Below are 18,905 nucleotides of genomic sequence, written 5' to 3'. Positions count from 1 at the left end.
AAATTATAGGCCAATTAGTCCAATGTTAGTTGTGGGGAAGTTACTGATACTTGGGACAGAGTGATAGATCCAGCATAGATTTGTAAAGGGTAAGTCATGCCTAGCAAACTTAGTTTGGAGGTAGCTAATGTGGTAGATAAAGGAGAGTCTGTGGATGTTATTTATATGTACTTCCAGAAGGCATTCGACAAGGTTCCACTTAAGAAACAGTTAACAAAAATGAGAGCGCACGGAATTGGAGGCAATTTATTGGCTTGGATAAGAAATTGGTTAGGAGGTAGGAGACAGAGAGTAAGGATAGTGGGCATGTACTCCAATTGGCGAGATGTAACTAGTGGTGTCCCTCAGGGATCTACACTAGGGCCTCAACGTTTCACTATATTTATAAAATGACTTGGGTGAAGGATTATTGAGCTGTTTACTGTATCTGAATTTGCTGACGACACCAAGTTAGATGAACCATGCTGCCTGGTTAATCATCAACAGTGTCCTTGAATATTGAGACATGTTTGGTTCAGGTATTGCATTAGAACTGAAGTGGGGCTTTCGAGCTCTGCTATAATTAAAGGGTTAAGAAATGGTCTCGGGACTCAATATGAGCTAGAAGGCTTTTGCAGTGGTCAGCTTCTAGGTTGCTTAAAAGGTAATTGAGCGAGGTAAGCTGCATGACTTAGAAATGGAACCACAAGGGGCCTAGGAGGGTGCAAAAACGGAACAATGGGACAAAAGTGAACTGAACAGGATACCACCTGGCCTGAGCAAAGGTCAGGCTAACTGACAATAGATTGTGGCCACATCAATATGAAGGCGGTACCTTAATGTTACGCGAACTAGGCAGAAAACAGAGGCAAGTGATTATGTGACACAGAAGGAAATTGACAAGTCACTGTGCATGCGGGCTTTAAACTAATCAAATTGTGCCAAAGGATCATGCACGAGATTGAACATGTACGTTTAAGTGTATAAAAGGTTGTTTGAAACTACGTATCGTTGGACAGTGACCTGGCTAGACCCATAGCAGATCACCCCCCCCTTCTGGCGCGAATAAAGACTGCCTGAATGTTCGAACACAGACCTGGTGTCGAGTGTTTATTTTAAATACTCCACTTCAAATCAGCAGGATCTCAAGCAGGCGGCAGATGGAAGCCATGTCACAGGCGTGAGTACGTTTTAATTACCACGCACAGTTAGGACAAGGGCAGAAATCCGTCTGGTGTCAGCTGCCCGAGCGATCAGAATCTGCAGGTCTGGCCAAGACTTCAAGTAGTCAGCGGAAGATCCCAGGTGAAACAATTATGATCGGTTATATAGAAGTGTGTCTGTGTAACATTGCGATTGATAATTGCTATAGGTTGCAAGTAACAGTTTCACTCGTAAGGAGCAAGTAAAGGACGTACTGCTGACAACCAATGGGTTGCAAGTAACGCTCTCACTCAGGACGAGTAAGTAAGGGACAACCAATAGCCATGGAAAGTGAGAAACTCGAGTGGGGACCAGAGGGGTCACTGACACGGTACCTAGCAGACTAAAATTGAAAACTAATTGAAATAATAAACAAAATTGGAAACCAGACGACCCACCCGTTGAACAAAGAAAATGGAGAGAGTCTGAAAAGAAACAAAAAAGGAAGAGAAAGCCCTCGTTTTAGTTACTCGCACGCATTATGAGTTAAGTAGACGGACTAGACTATTGACTGAAAAACGACAAAATAGCGATAATCCGACAATAGGTATGATGGCAACAGCACCAGTCAGGACACACAAAAAGGACGATGATATAGAAGAGGAAAAGCAAACTGTTTGTCATAAACACATCCCCGGCCAACAAATGGGCTAATGGTAATCCTGACTCCGATGATATTGTACCATGATGTGCATCATGAAGTGGTACCTGTAACATTGAATCTGACCAAAGTGGGACTACCTGGGTGGTGCAAGCCTAAAACAGCGTGGCTACATGGGAGAATGATCAAGGGATTTTGGCAGAGCGCCAATGTAACCTGCACGGAATTCAGGGAGAATGATGGGCTTGATCGTACCTTGACAAGAATAGTGCCGAGACTATTGGGGAGAATCATAACAGAAGGCGGTGAGGCCTGATTAATATGTTGCAACTGGTTTAATGCTAAAAAGGGGGTAAAGCAGATTATCGAAGGGGAACAAATTGTCTTCAATGAAACGGCTCGAAGTAATGTATGGACAAGGAAACCTATAGCATATTGCAGAGGGAAAACTCTCTTTCTGGGTAACTGATCAAGACTTAGGGCAATGTCCACTTATCAACTTAGGGCAATGTCCACTTATCAACTTACTAAGACTCTGTGCCAAGTCAGAAGGTTGGTACAGGTGTACCCGGTGGCACGAGTGTCATTTCCAGGAACAGAATTGCATCACCCTGTTAGAAATAGTATGGTATTACCCAATCACACCTGAGAACATTTAGTAGGATACTATGAACGCCGGAATTGTAACCAGGGTGGATGGGAAAAACATGTGTAGCCCCAGGCCGAATTGGGTGCGCTCAAGCTCAGGACATGTTAATTTGCCTCTACAACGTGGTGGAACATGCAGCCTCTGCACGCAGGTTTAATTGGGATGGGATAACATGGAACTGCACCATGAAGGTAATTGCGGGACAGCATTTTCCTGTAAGATCTGTATAAGGAGGGAGGGGTGGATATTGTGTCAGCACCATTCACTGCGAACACCAATACGATACCAACCCGACTTGTCCCATCACGACGGGAATTTTTGTTTTACCCCAGTCCAAACTGAGAGACTTGGGGCACATGGTTCATTAAGTATTTATTTGCGTAGGCGAGTAAATATCACTCAAAGGGGTTAAAAGGGTAACTGTCAAAGGGAAGATATAATGAATTTGGATAGTTAATTGGGTCAATTGAGGACCAAGTATAATGGGCATTAAGCGAAATGGGGAACAGAGGGTCACAACGGCAAGACGTCGAGGCGATACTTACGGTACGTATGATCGAGATAGTCTGATAATGAACCACGAGACGATGTTTGGTTTTCAGGTTATCTATTTACTGTCTAACAACAACCGACACACACTATCGGTATGCGGCAAGGGTGGCAACTGTTAACACATTTGACATAGTCAGTATGGACCAAGAAGTTCAAGACTTAGCCCAACGTTTGAGAACCCTTTTACTAAAGGGAAATGATCTGACTTCGCAGTTGTCAGAAACAGGGGACGAGGTCTCCAGACAAATGCTGCAAGTCGAGGAAATCAGAGAGCCTCATGCCCAAACTATCAATAAGCTAAGTGTGCGACTAAATAATCGAACCCAAGAAACAAAGAACTTGAATGTGCAATGTACAGCACGTGGTTACTAGGGAACATCCGATACAATGTAAACCAAATGAAACAGGGAAAAATACCCGATGGATAAATAATGAGCAGTTGTCCAAATGGACTAAGGACGGTATTACCCTCGGTGATGTTCTCAAGACAACACAAGTGTTCTTGTCCCCAAGTAATTGTATTACCAGAGAAGTGAAATTGATGGGTATGGTCCTAGCTATCCCACAGATAGAGGGCACGGAGGCTGAACCTCTGGACAATACAGAATATAAGCAAGATACAAGGTCAATCCCGGATTTTATTCCACAATATGCCCCCTATGCGGTGAAACTAAGTGGCCCATTCCAAAGGGTGCACGTTGACGGTTGCATGCAATATTTGGATGTGATAATGTGCGCACACCCCATAGAGGGAGGGCAACGTATAACGTGCGGGTTCACTCAGATGGTTAATTGCACGTTGGAAATCAGCCCCCTTAGTCAGGGAGGGACTGAGGTGGCAGCCCAGGATGATGGGACGTACTGCATATATACCAAGGAAAACGAGTACAAGCATGGTAATTTCATATGTGCGACCCCACAACCTAATTTCTGTTTGACGCCTAAAGCTGTGTCAAAATAGGCCATCGATACCTATTCTCAAAGAAAGGAACAAGTCGAGAACATCACTTTAAACAACCCGAAATGGGATGATGAAATGAAACAAGATACCATACAGCATTCGAAGGACACTCAGTGGTGGGAACATGTATGGAATTGGGAAATGAATGTTAATATCCATCCGTAGAGTCGTATAGCCTTTCACGTATTGGTGGTCATAGTCTGGGCCAGCTGCCAGATGGGGAATTGGGTTATGCATGGCATACAGAAAGAGGCAACGGAGAAGGAAAGCAAAGGCTTTAATTATGGAACAGCAAAAATTACTAGCTGAAATATTCTGAGATGTAGGTTACGTCCCGGGTCCCCCAAACCGCGTGATTGATCACCACAGAATGGACCGAGGGCACAGGATGGAGCAGAATTAGGTTGGTATTCTTGGGCTGGGTGGCCAAGTACCAAAAGGGGGGGGACTGAAGTGGGGCTTTCGAGCTCTGCTATAATTAAAGGGTTAAGAATGGGTCTCAGGACTCAATATGAGCTAAAAGGCTTTTGCAGTGGTCAGCTTCTAGGTCGCTTAAAAAGGCAGTTGAGCAAGGTAAGCTGCATGACTTAGAAATGAAACCATAATGGGCTTAGGAGGATAGAAAAGCAGAACAATGGGACAGAAGTGCACTGTTAACAGGATACCACCTGGCCTGAGCAAAGGTCCGGCTAACTGACAATAGATTGTGGCCACATCAGTATGAAGGCAGTACCTTAATGTCATACGAGCTAGACAGAAAACAGAAGTGAGTGAATATGCGACGAGGAAGGAAATTGACCACTGTGCATGAGGGCTTTAAACTAATCAAATTGTGCCAAAGGATCGTGTACGAGGTTGAGCATGTACGTTAAGTGTATAAAAGGTTGTTTGAAACTACGTATCGTTGGACAGTGACCTGGCTAGACCCATAGCAGGTCACCTCCCCACCATTGCAAATAAAGACTGCTTGAATGTTCAAACACAGACCTGGTGTCAAGTGTTTATTTTAAATACTCCACTTCAGAACCATAGAATATTACAGCACAGAAAGAAATCAACCAGTCCACAGTTTCTTTGCTACAGCAATCAAAAACCAATTCTACTGCCCCACTTTCTCCCTATAGACATGCATATAGACTGCTTCAATCAAAATAATTTTTCTTAACCTCTCTCCTCACTCTGCCAACGTTAAATTGATGAACCCCTCATTACTGATTCCCCAGAAATAATTGTTTTTCCCCATTCACTCAAAATTTTAAAAACCTCTATTAAATCACCTCTTAACCAATGGAAATAGTCTCAACATCTCAAATCTCTCCTCATAACTACATCCTCATCCCTGGCATCCTCCTAGTGAATCTATGCTGTGTGCTCTTTATACCTTCAAATATCTTTTTTTTACAATAGGACAGCCAAACACACCAATCATCAACTTCTAGGTGACAGCCTTGTATCAATTGAAGCACTCTCACTTCCAAGTTAGAAGGTTGTGGGTTTAAGTGCCACTCCAGAGACTTGAGCACAAAATTTAGGCTGACACTATTGAGGAAATGCTGCACTATCGGAAGCATTGTCTTTTGGATGAAATGCGAAACCAATCCCCATCTGCCCTTTCATATGAATGTAAAAGATCCCATGGCACTATTAGAAGAGCAGGGGAATTCTACCCGGTGACCCGGCCAACATTTATCCCTCAACCAACACCTAAAAAGTAATCTGGTCATTTATTTCATTGCTGTTTGTGGGACATTGTTGTGCATAAATTGGCTGCTGTGTTTCCTACATAACAGTGACTATACTTCAAAAGCACTTTATTGGCTGTAAAATACTGCTGGATGACTTGAGGCTGTGAAAGGCCTAATAAATGCAAGTATTTTCTTCATTTTTACAAATTCATCATTCATCATCATAGGCAGTCCCTCGAAGCGAGAATGACTTGCTTCCACGCCAAAAAAGGATGAGTTCACGGGTGTTTCAATGAAGGAACTAATATTCCAGGTTCTGAACTACATCCTGAAGGGTGGAAGATGCCTGTGCGTGGATTTTTTTTTTTTTTTTAAAAACGTGGGTTGGCTGTTGCACACCAGCCACCGCACGGGCTTGATAGAGCTAGGTCTTGGTCCAGTGGCAAGACGACTGGAGACCAGCTCTGCTGCACTGACCTAGTGTGTACACATCAGTGTGGGCTGCCCCGTGCTGCCCTGGGCGCCTGACCCCGAACTCACGCCTCTCTTGGGCCCCGATCACGTCCCTCTACAGTCTCTCGCCGCTCCTTCGCCCCGTTCTCGTCGCTCCTGCTGTATCTGCCCACACCGACCTGGACCTTGATGACATCACTCTTCGCTGCCGTTGCCCACCTGGACCAGCTTGCGCTCCTCCACGCCAAAAATTCATCATTACCTCTTTACTCTATACCATTATTCATAAAACTCCAAATGCTACTGGCCTTTACAAAGTACATCTACTTGCACTTTCAGGGAATCATATATTTGAACCCTAGGAATCAGTTTATCCACAGCTTTCTGCTTTCCAATCCTTTTTTTCCTAAAATGTATTACCGCAGTTATCCACATTAAATTGCATGTGTCTTCTAATTTCACGAAATTATCTACATTATCCTGAAGTCTTTTACAGTCCTCTTACTGTTTGCCTAACCCCTATTTTTGCGTCATCAGCAAATTTGAAAATTTTGCACACGATGCCCAAATCAAAATGATCTATACTGATAGCAAACATGGACCAAGTAAGGTCACTTCCAATCCTTTTCCAATCAAACAACACCCAATAATCCTAATCTTTTGTTTCCCGTTAACCAACTTTCTATCCATGCTGCTAAATTTCTTCAGCAGCAGTCACCTACCTCTCTGTTTATAGGAGCACAGTGCCTCATAACCAGCCTCCATTTGAGGCTTTCCATCAGCTGTACACTGGGCACCTGCTTTTGGCATTGTGGAAGAACTGATAAAGGGCAATTTGCATCATGCCAGCCACCTTGATTTTCTGTACATCCAAATCCAATGCGACGTAAAGAAAGAAGAAAGGCTTACATTTATTTAGTTCCTGATCACTTCCTCAGGACATGCCAAAGCATGTTACAACTAATTAATTGCTGTTCTTTAAGTGTGGTCACAGTTATCTGGGCAAGTGTAACAGCAATTTGCAGACAGCAAGGTCCCATAAACAATAATGTATTAATGACTAGGTAATTGGGTTTTGGTGACAATGTTTGAGTGAAGTTATCAAGCATACTCAAATCAACATAGAAAAAAGGAAAAACCATGTAGACCATCAAGGCAGAATGAATAATAGTACATTCCATCATGAACCCATAATTAACCCTTGCAGCATCAAAATTCAGTGAGGTGGTGACTTTCTTAGTCACCAAAGTGCAATGGCTACAGTGGATATAGGCTGCAGCTCCAGTACGTGGCACTGCTCACCGACTTTGCTCCTGCGCAGCTGCTAGGGTGGTCCCCAAGTAGCCTGGCCTCTTTGTATTACTCCTCCCAAAAAGAAGTTTAGTGGGTATTCCCAATGGAAAGCCCAGAGCGGCCTCTTTAGAATGGGGCACGCACAAAAATTTGAGTCTGGTAACAGAAGGATCAAAGAAAAACAAAAGAAAATTAAACAAAACTTTTTTTTTTTATAAGCAGCACTTTGGCCACTACCTGTTGTATCCCTTCAAATCCACTTCCACCTTTAAGTTGCCATCAAGCAACACTGATTTCCCACCTTATACAGGTATGATTATCATCCAGTGTAAGTTAAACAGCAATGCTGGACAATATAATGTTTGATATTACAATATCATTAGCACTTCATTTAAATCCTACCGCCTGTCTTTGGATGGGTGCTTCCAGTGTCCGATGGAAGTGATGTCGGAAAATGCGTTGGACACGAAAATGCGTTGGACACGAAAATGCGTTGGACACGAAAATGCATAGCAAACTGGCTTTATAAGTCCCTATTCAATTTTTCACCCCCACTTCAAGAGTCTTCGTTTAAAGTTCCAGCTTTGTGTGGCCTGATATTTTATGGATTTGTCACATCTTTAAACATGTATACTGTGCTGAAAAGCAATCCTACTGACTGGACTAGAACAAAATGAAGGAGCTGCTTGAAAATAAATAAATAAATGCGACCAGGTAAAAATAGTTTTTTTTAAAAAAAGAACTAACCAAGCAGAGACAGAGTGACCATTAACACTGCATACTAAATGGAGAAACAGAAGCTGTTTCTGCAACAGTTACTGATTTCAATTTCTTACATGAAAAATGTTGAGGTGTGCTCCAATTCTGAATTTGTGTCAAACTACATTTCCATATGGAGAATTGTTAAATTAAGAATTTTTATATCAAACTACACTTCCATGTGAATTATTGTTACTACATTTAAAGAAAGACTTGTAGTTATATAGCGCCTTTCAAGACCACCAGATGTCCCAATGCGCTTTACAGCCAATTAAATATATTTTGAAATGTAGTCACTGTTACAATGTAGGAAACGCAGCTGCCAATTTGTGCAGAGCAAGCTCACACAAACAGCAATGTGATAATGACTAGATCATCTGTTTCAGTGATGTTGATTGAGAGATAAATATTGGCCAGGACACCAGGGATAATCCCCTGCTGTTCTTTGAAAGAGTGCCAAAGGATGTTTTACGCCCACCTGAGAGAGCAGACAGGGCCTCGGTTTAACGTCTCACCCAAAGGATGGCACCTCAGATAGTCCAGCACACACTCAGCACAAGTGTCTGGAGTGGGACTTGAACTTGAACCTACAACCTTCTGACTCAGGCGAGAGTGCTACCAACTGATCTACAGCTGATACTAAACTGCCAATGCTCCATGACGAGACCTCGGGAGCCTACAGTCAGCAAGATCACACATCGATGACGAAGTCCAACTCCGTCTTCAGTCGCCTGAGGAAGTGTGTGTTCGAAGACCAGGATCTCAAACCTGGCACCAAGCTCATGGTCTACAGAGCAATAGCGTTACCCACCCTCCTATATGCTTCAGGAGACATGGACTATGTATGTACAGTAGGCACCTCAAAGCACTGGAGAAGTATCACCAATGCTGCCTCCATAAAATCCTACAAATCCATTGACAGGGTAGGCGCACCAACATCAATGTTCTCTCTCAGGCCAACATCCCCAGCATCAAAGCATTGACCACGCTAGATCAGCTCCGATGGATGGGCCACATCGTCCGCATACCAGATATTAGACTCCTGAAACAAGCACTTTATTCTGAGCTTCGCTGCGGTAAGTGAGTCCCAGCGGGGGCAGAGAAAACGCTTCAAGGACACCTTCAAAACCTCCTTGAAAAAATGTAACATCCCCACTGACTCTTGGGAATCCCTGGCCCAAGACCGCTCAAAGTCAAGGAGAAGCATTGAGAAGGCGTCGAACACTTAAGAGTCTCTTCGTCGGGAGCACACGGAAGCCAAGTACAACCAGAAGGAGCGTACGACAAACCAAGCATCCCACCCATCCATTCCTTCAACCACCACCTGTGACAAAGACTGTAGATCCTGCATTGGTCTCATCAGTTACCTTAGAACTCATTAGTATGGAAGCAAATCATCCTCGACTCCAGGGGACTGCCTAAGAAGGATGCTCCATAAACAATGCAATTTATTTGTATTCTTGAATAAGTTTGCTGAATACGCAGCCAACTGACAAATCAAAATAAGACAAAGCAGAAACAATTTTGAGGTGTCCCTTTCAACAATTTGGACAAAGTTTGATAAATGATTACATTTTCTTCTAAGTACAGCTATGTCAGTAATGGTAAACAAACTTTAAGTAACTGAAACAATCAAAAATTTTCATACATTGAATCAAGATGCACACTGACTTAAATAGATTCTCCCTAACAGTTTATTGAGGGTCTCAAGTTGCAATATAGTTCATTGGCTGAAATTATTGATATCAATGGGAAACAGGGAATGTTTCATATGTATTTGCCTTGCGATAAATCATTCAATCTGAAGTGAATCTTATCACTGAAGTTTAGTTGCTTCAGTCTTTTGCATTACATAATGCTCATTTAGGAACAGTAAATTACATTTTGTTGTGGAAATCTACGATTACATGCAAGTATTTGAAAAGATGCCTTAACATAGAACACAATTTACCAGTGCCCAGTGCTGTTATAAAAAGTCAATTTAAAGAGGTTTGCTTGCACTTCTCAATAGTTTACAGTTGATAGCCAACTTTATAATTTTAATATAAATTGAGTATTTTCACAACTATGTAGCCTTCAAAATTATCAGATTTAATAGTTTTGAAAGGGGATGAAACAGACTGTTTTGCAATCATGCTTTGTGGGCATCTTGGGTTTGGCCACCAATTCAACATACATTTTGTTCATTTATTCGCTCTCAAATATTGCATAGGTCATGATTAGAACAAGTGATTTTTTTTAGTAAGGAGCACTCTCGAACTACTTTTAAATGGATACATTATTATAAAATGCACATTAAATTTTAGTAAAAGTAAGATGCATAATTTATGCAATCTCAGCATCCAACTTAACACTGATATAAACTTCCTATCTGGTCTGTTGACAAGAGTGTTTTTTTTCTACCTCCAAAAACTGCCAGCATCTACTGATCGCTGCAACAAAAAATAATGCTAATCTACACTTGCATCATCAAGGATTGACTCTCCAATGTTCTATCATTGGGTCCATAGCTCCACCCTTAAACTACAATTTATTCAGAATTTCACAGCCCACATCCTTGACAAGCTCCTCTGGTTTGAGGCTTGGAACATTTTTACTATGTTAAAAGGTGCTATAATAATGCATGTTGTTGTTGTTGGTTCTCTGTTCCCAATGAATGAATTTCATGTTGCTTGGTTTCAAATCCCTCCATTGCTCTGCCTTACTGGAGCAATCTTCTCCAGCTATATGTCCCCAACCCATGCAACCTCCACTCCTTTGACACAGAACAGCTCTTTCAATACCCATTTCTTCGACTATTAGTGGAAGCCATTCTGTTTTTTTAAACTATATCCCTCTGGAATTCACTCCCAAAACCATTTTGTTTTACCATTTCTCTCTATACTTACAAAAACCTCCTAAATACCTTTGGCCTCCCCTCCCCTGTAAAAGTGTTATCCTTTTTCCTGCTCAGAGCCCAGCTTTAACTATTTTTTAAGTAAATATGTTTTTTTTACATGAGGAGCTCTATGAAACTCCTCCTTTCACTGCCCAACATGCATAAGAGACATAATTTTTTAACCAAAATGAAAGTCAGCAGCTCCAAGGCTACTGCCAATCACGTTCAATATCAATGGGGCCGATTTTGCACGTGGGCAAATTTTGGCGCAGTTGTAGAGGTACGTCTGAATTTTTAGTGGCCGACTGCGCAAAAAAAATTCGAGAGCTCAAGGTTGACACCAAAAACTGAGGTTGCCAGGGTAACGAGGGACGCACTCAAATGCTGAGGCTGGAAAATGAAACATACGAAGGGCTGAGGCTGGAAAGTGAAACATATGCCGCTCCTACCGTGGTCCAAAACTGCTATCCCAGCCGAATGACCCCCCCACCCCCACTGCTATCCCAGGCCGAATGGCCCCCTACCCCCCACTGCTATCCCGGGCCGAATGGCCCCCTATCCCCACTGCTGTCCCGGGCCGAATGGCCCCCTACCCCCACTGCTGTCCCGGGCCGAATGGCCCCCAACCCCACTGCTATCCCGGGCCGAATGGCCCCCAACCCCACGACTCTCTCGCTCCTCCCCTGTGCCGCTGCTATCCCGGGCCGAATGCCCACTACTCCCCCTCCCTCCCCCCGCCCCCGGTGCCACTGCTGTCCCGGGCCGAATGCGCACCCCTTCCCCCGCCGCCACTGCTATCCTGGGCCGAATGCGCACCCCTTCCCCCACCGCCACTGCTATCCTGGGCCGAATGCGCACCCCTTCCCCCGCCGCCACTGCTATTCTGGGCCGAAAGGCCTCCCCGCCCCCAGTGCCACTGCTATCCTGGGCCAAATGACCCCCACTTCCCCCTTCCGATACTGCTGCTATCCCAGGCCGAATGGCCCCCCAGCGCCACTACTATCCCAAGTTGAATACCCGCCAGCACACCCCACCCCGTGCCACTGCTATTCCAGGTCGAAAGGCCACCCGCCCCCAGTGCCGCTGCTACCCCGGGCTGAAAGGTCCCGCGCCCATGTGACTTCAGCTCCGCTAAAACAATGGCATCTGCTCTGAGCAGATTTTCTTTTCTCTGCGCCAATTTTCTTAACTTCAGGTAAGGTTTTTCAAAAACTGCGCCGTTTTTGAAAAAAATCCAAACTCGCTTGAATGTCTAGAAATGGCGCACTGGGCAGGTTCCACCCCCAGTGACGTCAAAAAAATCAGGAACTAAAAAAAAAAAATCGGACACAAAGAGTTTAGGATGGTGCAGAAACTTCAGCGAAACTTGCAGATTTTAGTCTTCTCCAAAAAAAACGTAGGCCAAAAAAAAGGCGCAGAATGATGGCAAAAATTCAGCCCAATAAATGGCAACAAAGTGCAGCAAAACAGCACAGGTTAACTTGCACATTTTCACTCTTAGAGGAACACATTACTTGGTACTTCTCATAGATGGACAATTAATCAAAGAATTATAAGGACAAACCCAGACTCTAATGTACTCCCCCACCCCCCCCCAAAAAATGAATTAGACTGTCATAAGTTTAAGAGAATCTGCTTCACAAAATATGACTGTAATTGTGCAAGAATTGCAAAGTGCTTTAGTTTATAAGTGCCAATATTAAGAAGGTATGAGCTCTCCTCATAGCTAAGTTGGTTCATTTATTGCCTCATCTGAAATTAAAAAACCTACAGATCAGGAAGGTTCCAGACCTGATCCCAGTTTGTGCTGAGCTTGTTGATCTCAATCCAGGTGTTAGCAGGGTCACTACAATTGACCTCAAACATCCCTAGATAAAGGAGCAGAAATATCAGCTGGGATTTCTACTCCTGAATGCTATCCAATGACCCAGGCTGGAAACTGCATGCGTGGTGAGAGCAAGTCTTGACTGTAATCCTATTGTCTTCCCCCCTCATTCAAGAGCTTTACAGCCAATGAAATACTCTCTCTCAGGTATAAATCACTGTTGTAATGTAAGAAATACAGCAGCCAATATACGTGAAGCAAGATTCCACAAACAGCAATGAGATAATGACCAGATAATCTGTTTTAGTGATGTTGATTGAGATTTATATTGGCAAGGACACCCGGGAGAGCTGCCCTACGAATAGTACCATGGGAGCTTTTATGTCCACCTGAGAGAGTAGATGGAACCTTGGATTAACGTCTCATCCAAAATAGGGCACCTCCGACACTCCCTCACTGAAGGGTCAGTCAAGATTTGTGCTCAAGTCTCTGGAGTGTAATTTGAACCCACAACCTTCTGATTCAGACAAGTGCCACCACTTATCATCATTGGCAGTCCCTCGAATTGAGTATGACTTGCTTCCAAGTCAAAAAGTTCACAGGTGTTTCAATGAAGGACCTAAAATTCCAGGTCCCGAACTAAATCTTGAAGGATGGAAGATGCCTGTGCGTGGATTATTTTAACCACACGGGCTTGACAGAGCTAGGTCTTGGTCCAGTGGCAAGGGTTATCCAAGACGACTGGAAACCAGCTCTGCTGCATGGGCCTAGTGCGCACACATATCGCTGTGTGGGCTGGCCCGTGCTGCCCCTGGGCCCTCGCCTCTTCTGGGCCCTGAATTCGCGCCTCTCCTGTGCCCCGATCACGTACCTCTATATTCTCTCGCTGCTCCTTCGCCCCGACCTCGCCGCTCCTGCAGTACCTGCCCACGCTCCAATCAGCGACCTGGATCTTGGTGACGTCCCTCTTCACTGCCGTTGCTCTCCTGCTCTAGCACGTGCTGCTCCCTGGAGTGGTATGCCACCACACTGCTCCTTCCACTCCCCGGCCTGCTCCCATGGTGCTCGCAGGCCGGGGGTCACTCAGCCTGCTGGACTAGGCCACCATGCTGCTCCTTCCACAGCTGACATCTAGGAGTTTCTTCCATGCCACATTTTGCAATTTTGAACGATTATTATTGAAAATTAGAATACAGTAAGAGATATTGATTTCCAAAAAGGCAAAGACAGCAGCAGAAATCTTCACCATAACTCTCTCTCTGATACTGAAGTTCATGCCCTCACCACAACAAAAAAAATGTTTAAAGCTTTGTTCTCTAATCAAGACTTCATAAATTTGTCCACAAAAAATTGTTACCGTACTTAACAATGGTAGATAAAAGCACAAAACTGGAGATTAGAAATGCAATAGAGCTCCCCTGAGTGGACTACTGCTCCACCTCATGGACAACTGTGGTAATGCAACTACTGATGTAAATAATAAAAGGGTCATGTGGCAAAGTCACATGATGACAGGTTTCTGTGCAAAAGCCATCTTGTAGTTTGTTTTTGTTCGTGAAGTCGTAAGATTATAAAAGAAATCCACATAAATAAATTGTGAAAAACACATATCTATTAAGTGATATCAAATTTTTCAGTCAACTTTAAGAGGAAAATTACACAAGAATATCCTATCACGGGCAGCAATATTTTCAAATCATCAATAGTCTGAAAAGGGAATTGTTCCCCTTCCAAAAAACAATACGTTTTAAATGATATAAAACGAGAAGATTCAATAATAATGTCACTAAACTACAACTGGCACAAAAACAATGTTTTTTTAAATTTTCTAGAAATCTAGATTGTTCTTTGGTGCACCCCTACCTCCTCTCTTGCTTCAGATTTCCTGATCTACATACACACCTACACAGTCTTTCTCACTGTTCTTTCCTCACACTCTCATTTCTTCTCTCTCACACACAACCATATTTCTATCTTTCTTACTGCCCTTCTTTCTCATTCCCTCTCGGTTACTGGTGCCAGCTTGTTTCATAAACTCTCAGCAATCCATCCATTCCCGATACCAGTATTTGGTTTATTTTCTGTTAAAGAAATTGGAGCCATACTGCAGCTCTGTGCTTGTGACAGTGTTGTAGAGTTTACTTCATGACTAGTTTGTTCAAAATTGCAATGTGCATTGTGGGCCCTGCTGCCACATATGGTATTATGACTAAAATGAATTGTGATTAACCAGCTCAGAATGAAAGAAAGTGGTCTGCTTTTTTGTGGCTAATTTATATTTTCCACATCAGAAATGAATGTATGATAAGTGCAAGAAACTGCACCCAAGTGCAACATGTGAATCACAAGATATGCTGTGCCATTCCTTCCAACCGGGTAATACTTATGTGAATTTAATTAATACTAGAACCTCTTGACAGAGGAAAATATTTTCCCATTGTTATACTAAATAATACAGGTACAGTCAGAGTGAACATGAGGTTATTATACAATTGTAAAATAATCTTCAAAACTGCACCTATAAAAGTTAAGTTTCACCAAACAGAAATACCTGCACTTCTAATAGTGGTCGCATTCCTGGAAGCTGGGTGATGAAAGACCCAATCAGTAATCCCCACAGATATTACATCCCTTTCATTGAATATTAAAAAGGAAAATTGAAATGTGGACAACATTCAGAAAAAAGGCAAATCTAATCAGATGCTTAGTTTTACTCACCCTTAAGACTTATACTTGACATATGCTTGGGTGTAGCAAAGGCTTCACTAAGTATACCCACTTTTTAGTTCCCGCAATGAAGAGCTATATTGTATACTACACTATATACTATACCTGTACTATTATACCTCAAATTCTGCCCTCGAGCACCATAGATTATAACTGCTCAAACATCAGTGGCCGTGCCTTCAGCTGCCTGGGCCCTAAGCTCTGGAATTCCCTCCCTCCGCCTCTATCTCTCTTTCCTCCTTTAAGGCACTCCTTAAAACCTACCTCTTTAACCAAGCTTTTGGTCATCTGCCATAGTTTCTTATGTGGCTCGGTGTCAAATTTATTTGTTTTGTCTTATAACACTGCTGTGAAGTGCCTTGGGATATTTTACTACATTAAAGGCGCTATATAAATAATAGTTGTTGTTGTATATGATCAGTGATTTATTGGAATCCCTGGCCCAAGAAACTGGAGGAAATGCATCCTGGCAGGCGCCGAACATCTCAAGTCTCTTCGGCGAGAGCAAGCTAAAGCCAAGCGAAGACAGTGGAAGGAGCGCACAGCAACCCAAGCACCCCACCCACCTGTTCCATCAACCACCGTCTGCCCCACTGTGACAGAGGCTGTAGGTCCCGCACTGGACTCATCAGTCACCTGAGAACTCATTTTTAGTGTGGAAGCAAATCCGAGGGACTGCCTAAGAAGAGGAAGATGGTAAGCCTAGAAATTACTGTTGGTAAAATTAGTGTGCAAATACCTAATGTGCTTATATGGCATTTCTTTGTCTGCTACTTTAACAGAAGTGTTAATTTACTTATCATAGTTGTAATGTTGACATATATAAAGTCTGCATCAATATGCACCAAATAAAAAGCCAAAAGTAATATTTTCTGGAGATATATGGCCCTTGATCCTCTTGGGGGGGGGGGGGGGGGGGGAGAGGGAGAATCACATCATGTACAGTACACCCATTTCTAAAATAAGAATCATCTGGTCCATTAAAAAATGTAAATGACGGTCAGAGAGGAGTGAGGAAAGGGCCTCGAATTCTCTCATTCCTACAGAACGAAGTAACGTTAATCACAATCAGAAGGACGCCAGTCTGCCGCTCTTGCGTCACGTTCGTGATAGGAACATGGGGTTCTCTACACTCGAGCACCAGCACCCAGCGGGTCCAGGCAGCGGCCTAGACAGTCAACAGCTGAGCAACATGCTTCCTCCCTCTTGGACAGCCTGTCTTTTCTACTGCGAATAAATGGGACTGTTGACGGCTCAACACTCACTTGTCCTCGCTCTTGTTTTTCTGTTTCTTTCCCATCTTTTTCGCACTGTTTTCTCACTCTGTCACTTTTCAAAATCTCTTTCAGACATATGGTAGTTGCGTAGTTCTGCGCCTGCGCAAGGACGTGTGGACGCACACCAAGACCTGAGCTCTGATTGGTTGCAATGACAGCTTCCACTTGTCGGTATGACGTGTCACTCATTCCAACGGAAGAAGTAAGTAAGATAAAATAGGCAGGACCTGGGTTGGAGAGAGAGAGAGAGAGAGAAGAGAGATATACAGAAACATCGAATGTTGTTTCAATCCCATTTTTTATTCTAATTATTTTAAGAAAGGGGAAAATAGACATGTTTTTCTTCCAGTAGTTCAAAAAAAATTCAAATGCCTAAACTGTGAGGGGAAAAGCCATTTTACATTCTGTTTAATTTGCCTTCTACCTCAGCGTAAAATCTGTATCTGAACACGAATTAGATCCTCCTTTTGCATTCAAAGCAGACCATAGGTAAATTCCATAAGTCAGGAAATATCAGTATGATTTTCTCATGCCTTTAATTACATTTTAGTTTGCAGATTACTTAGCCTAACCAATGGTTAAAATTGAATGTGTTGCGTTTCTCTATTTATTCTGTGACCTTCTATTAGTAATATTTAGTATTGCAAATAGTTTGGGGAATTGCATTTACATTTTTTTTATGTTATCTGTTCTCAGGATATGAAGTGATTCAGACAAGGCACCATTTATTGCCCATCCCTAATCCTTGCGGTGATAGTACTAGGTAGGGAATTCAGGAGTTTGATCTGATAATGGTGAAGAAATGACTATATATCAAAGTCAAAATGGCTTGTAACTTGGAGGTGATGGTGTTCCTATGATATTGCTGCTTTGTCCTTCCCGATAGAGGTTCCAGAGACCTGGAAAGTGCTGCCAAAGTAAACTTAATGAGTTGCTGTAATGCATCCTATAAATAGTATGTATCAGTGCCACGAAGTGCTAGTGGTGGAGGGGGTAGGGCATATTGAGTACAATGGCATGTGTGATCAAACAGATTGCTCTATCCTTAATGGTGTTGAGCTTCTTGAGTGTTATTGTGATTGCATTCAGCCATGTAAGTGGTGCATGTTCCATTACACTCATGACTTGTGCCTTGTAGATGGTCAAGAGGCTTTGAGGTACCAGGAGACGAGCCACTCATCTTGGAATACCCAGCCACTTCCCTGCTCTTGTAGCCATAGAACCTGTATTGATATGGCTGGTCCATTAAATGTTTGGTCACTGATGACCTCAAGATGTTGATGGTGGGAGGTCCGGTAATGATGGTGCTGTTAAAGGTAAGGAAGAGGTGGATAGGTTTTTTGTTTGTGATGCTCATCACCTGGTACTTGTGTGATACCTGTTATTTGTCAGTCCAAGGTATTGTTCAAGTCTTGCTGTCAGCTGGCATGGGCTGCTTCATTATCAGGGCAGCTATGAATGGAGTTGTACATTGTGAAATCAGTGAACAGTGCCATTCCTAACCTTTTATGATGGAGAGAAGGTTATTAATCAAGAAGCTGAGATGATTGGGCTGATGCTGCCGTGAGGAACTCCTGCAGTTATATTCTGCAGCGGCAATGATTGGACAGTCAGATATGATTGCAACAACTGGACGGTTTTCCCCTTGAGCCTCATTCATATCATTTTTCCTAGGGCTCCTTGGTATCATACTCGATCACATGCTGCCTTGATGTTGAGGGCAGTTACTCCCATCTTTCCTCGGGGCCAATTATTGATCTTGTTACTGAGAACTGCTACGTGAGCGAGACCAGAACCATACTTGGTTTATTTCTGGAGCCTGTGTACACGGTAATTTGACAGACACTTGATACAGTTCAAGACTGGGCTTCAGTCAATTTTGAGAAATCCCACAGAGCAATTCTTTTCGAGCTTTTATTCCAAACTACCCACTAGAAAGTTTTTCTATCTCTAGCCTAATTCTCAGTACTCAGCAACCTAGTTTTCACCCTGCAGGTGGGGTCATGCATTATAGCAAAAAGCTATTAATGAGTAGAATCATAGAATCTTGCAGCATAGGAGGA

The 18,905-nt window shown here is 43.1% G+C and overlaps 2 protein-coding genes across 2 annotated transcripts in view; one reads left to right on the top strand and one right to left on the bottom strand.

The window, feature by feature from the left end:
- The window catches only part of eif5b (eukaryotic translation initiation factor 5B), a 136,411-nt gene extending 119,422 nt beyond the window's left edge, over positions 1–16,989 (bottom strand). Inside the window, exon 1 of the mRNA XM_070873051.1 lies at positions 16,831–16,989. Within this exon, the coding sequence (XP_070729152.1) occupies positions 16,831–16,865 (35 nt within the window). The 5' untranslated portion in view covers positions 16,866–16,989. The remainder of the gene's footprint in view (positions 1–16,830) is intronic.
- A 559-nt stretch (positions 16,990–17,548) lies between these two features.
- The window catches only part of txndc9 (thioredoxin domain containing 9), a 32,458-nt gene continuing 31,101 nt past the window's right edge, over positions 17,549–18,905 (top strand). The window contains exon 1 of the mRNA XM_070873055.1: positions 17,549–17,605. The gene's annotated coding sequence lies outside the window, so the exon portion shown is untranslated. The remainder of the gene's footprint in view (positions 17,606–18,905) is intronic.

The sequence above is a fragment of the Pristiophorus japonicus genome, unplaced genomic scaffold (assembly GCF_044704955.1).
Source record: "Pristiophorus japonicus isolate sPriJap1 unplaced genomic scaffold, sPriJap1.hap1 HAP1_SCAFFOLD_409, whole genome shotgun sequence".
Taxonomy (NCBI): Eukaryota; Metazoa; Chordata; class Chondrichthyes; family Pristiophoridae; genus Pristiophorus; species Pristiophorus japonicus.
The sequence above is the reverse complement of the archived record's forward strand: the minus strand, read 5'-3'. Positions and strand labels throughout refer to the sequence as shown.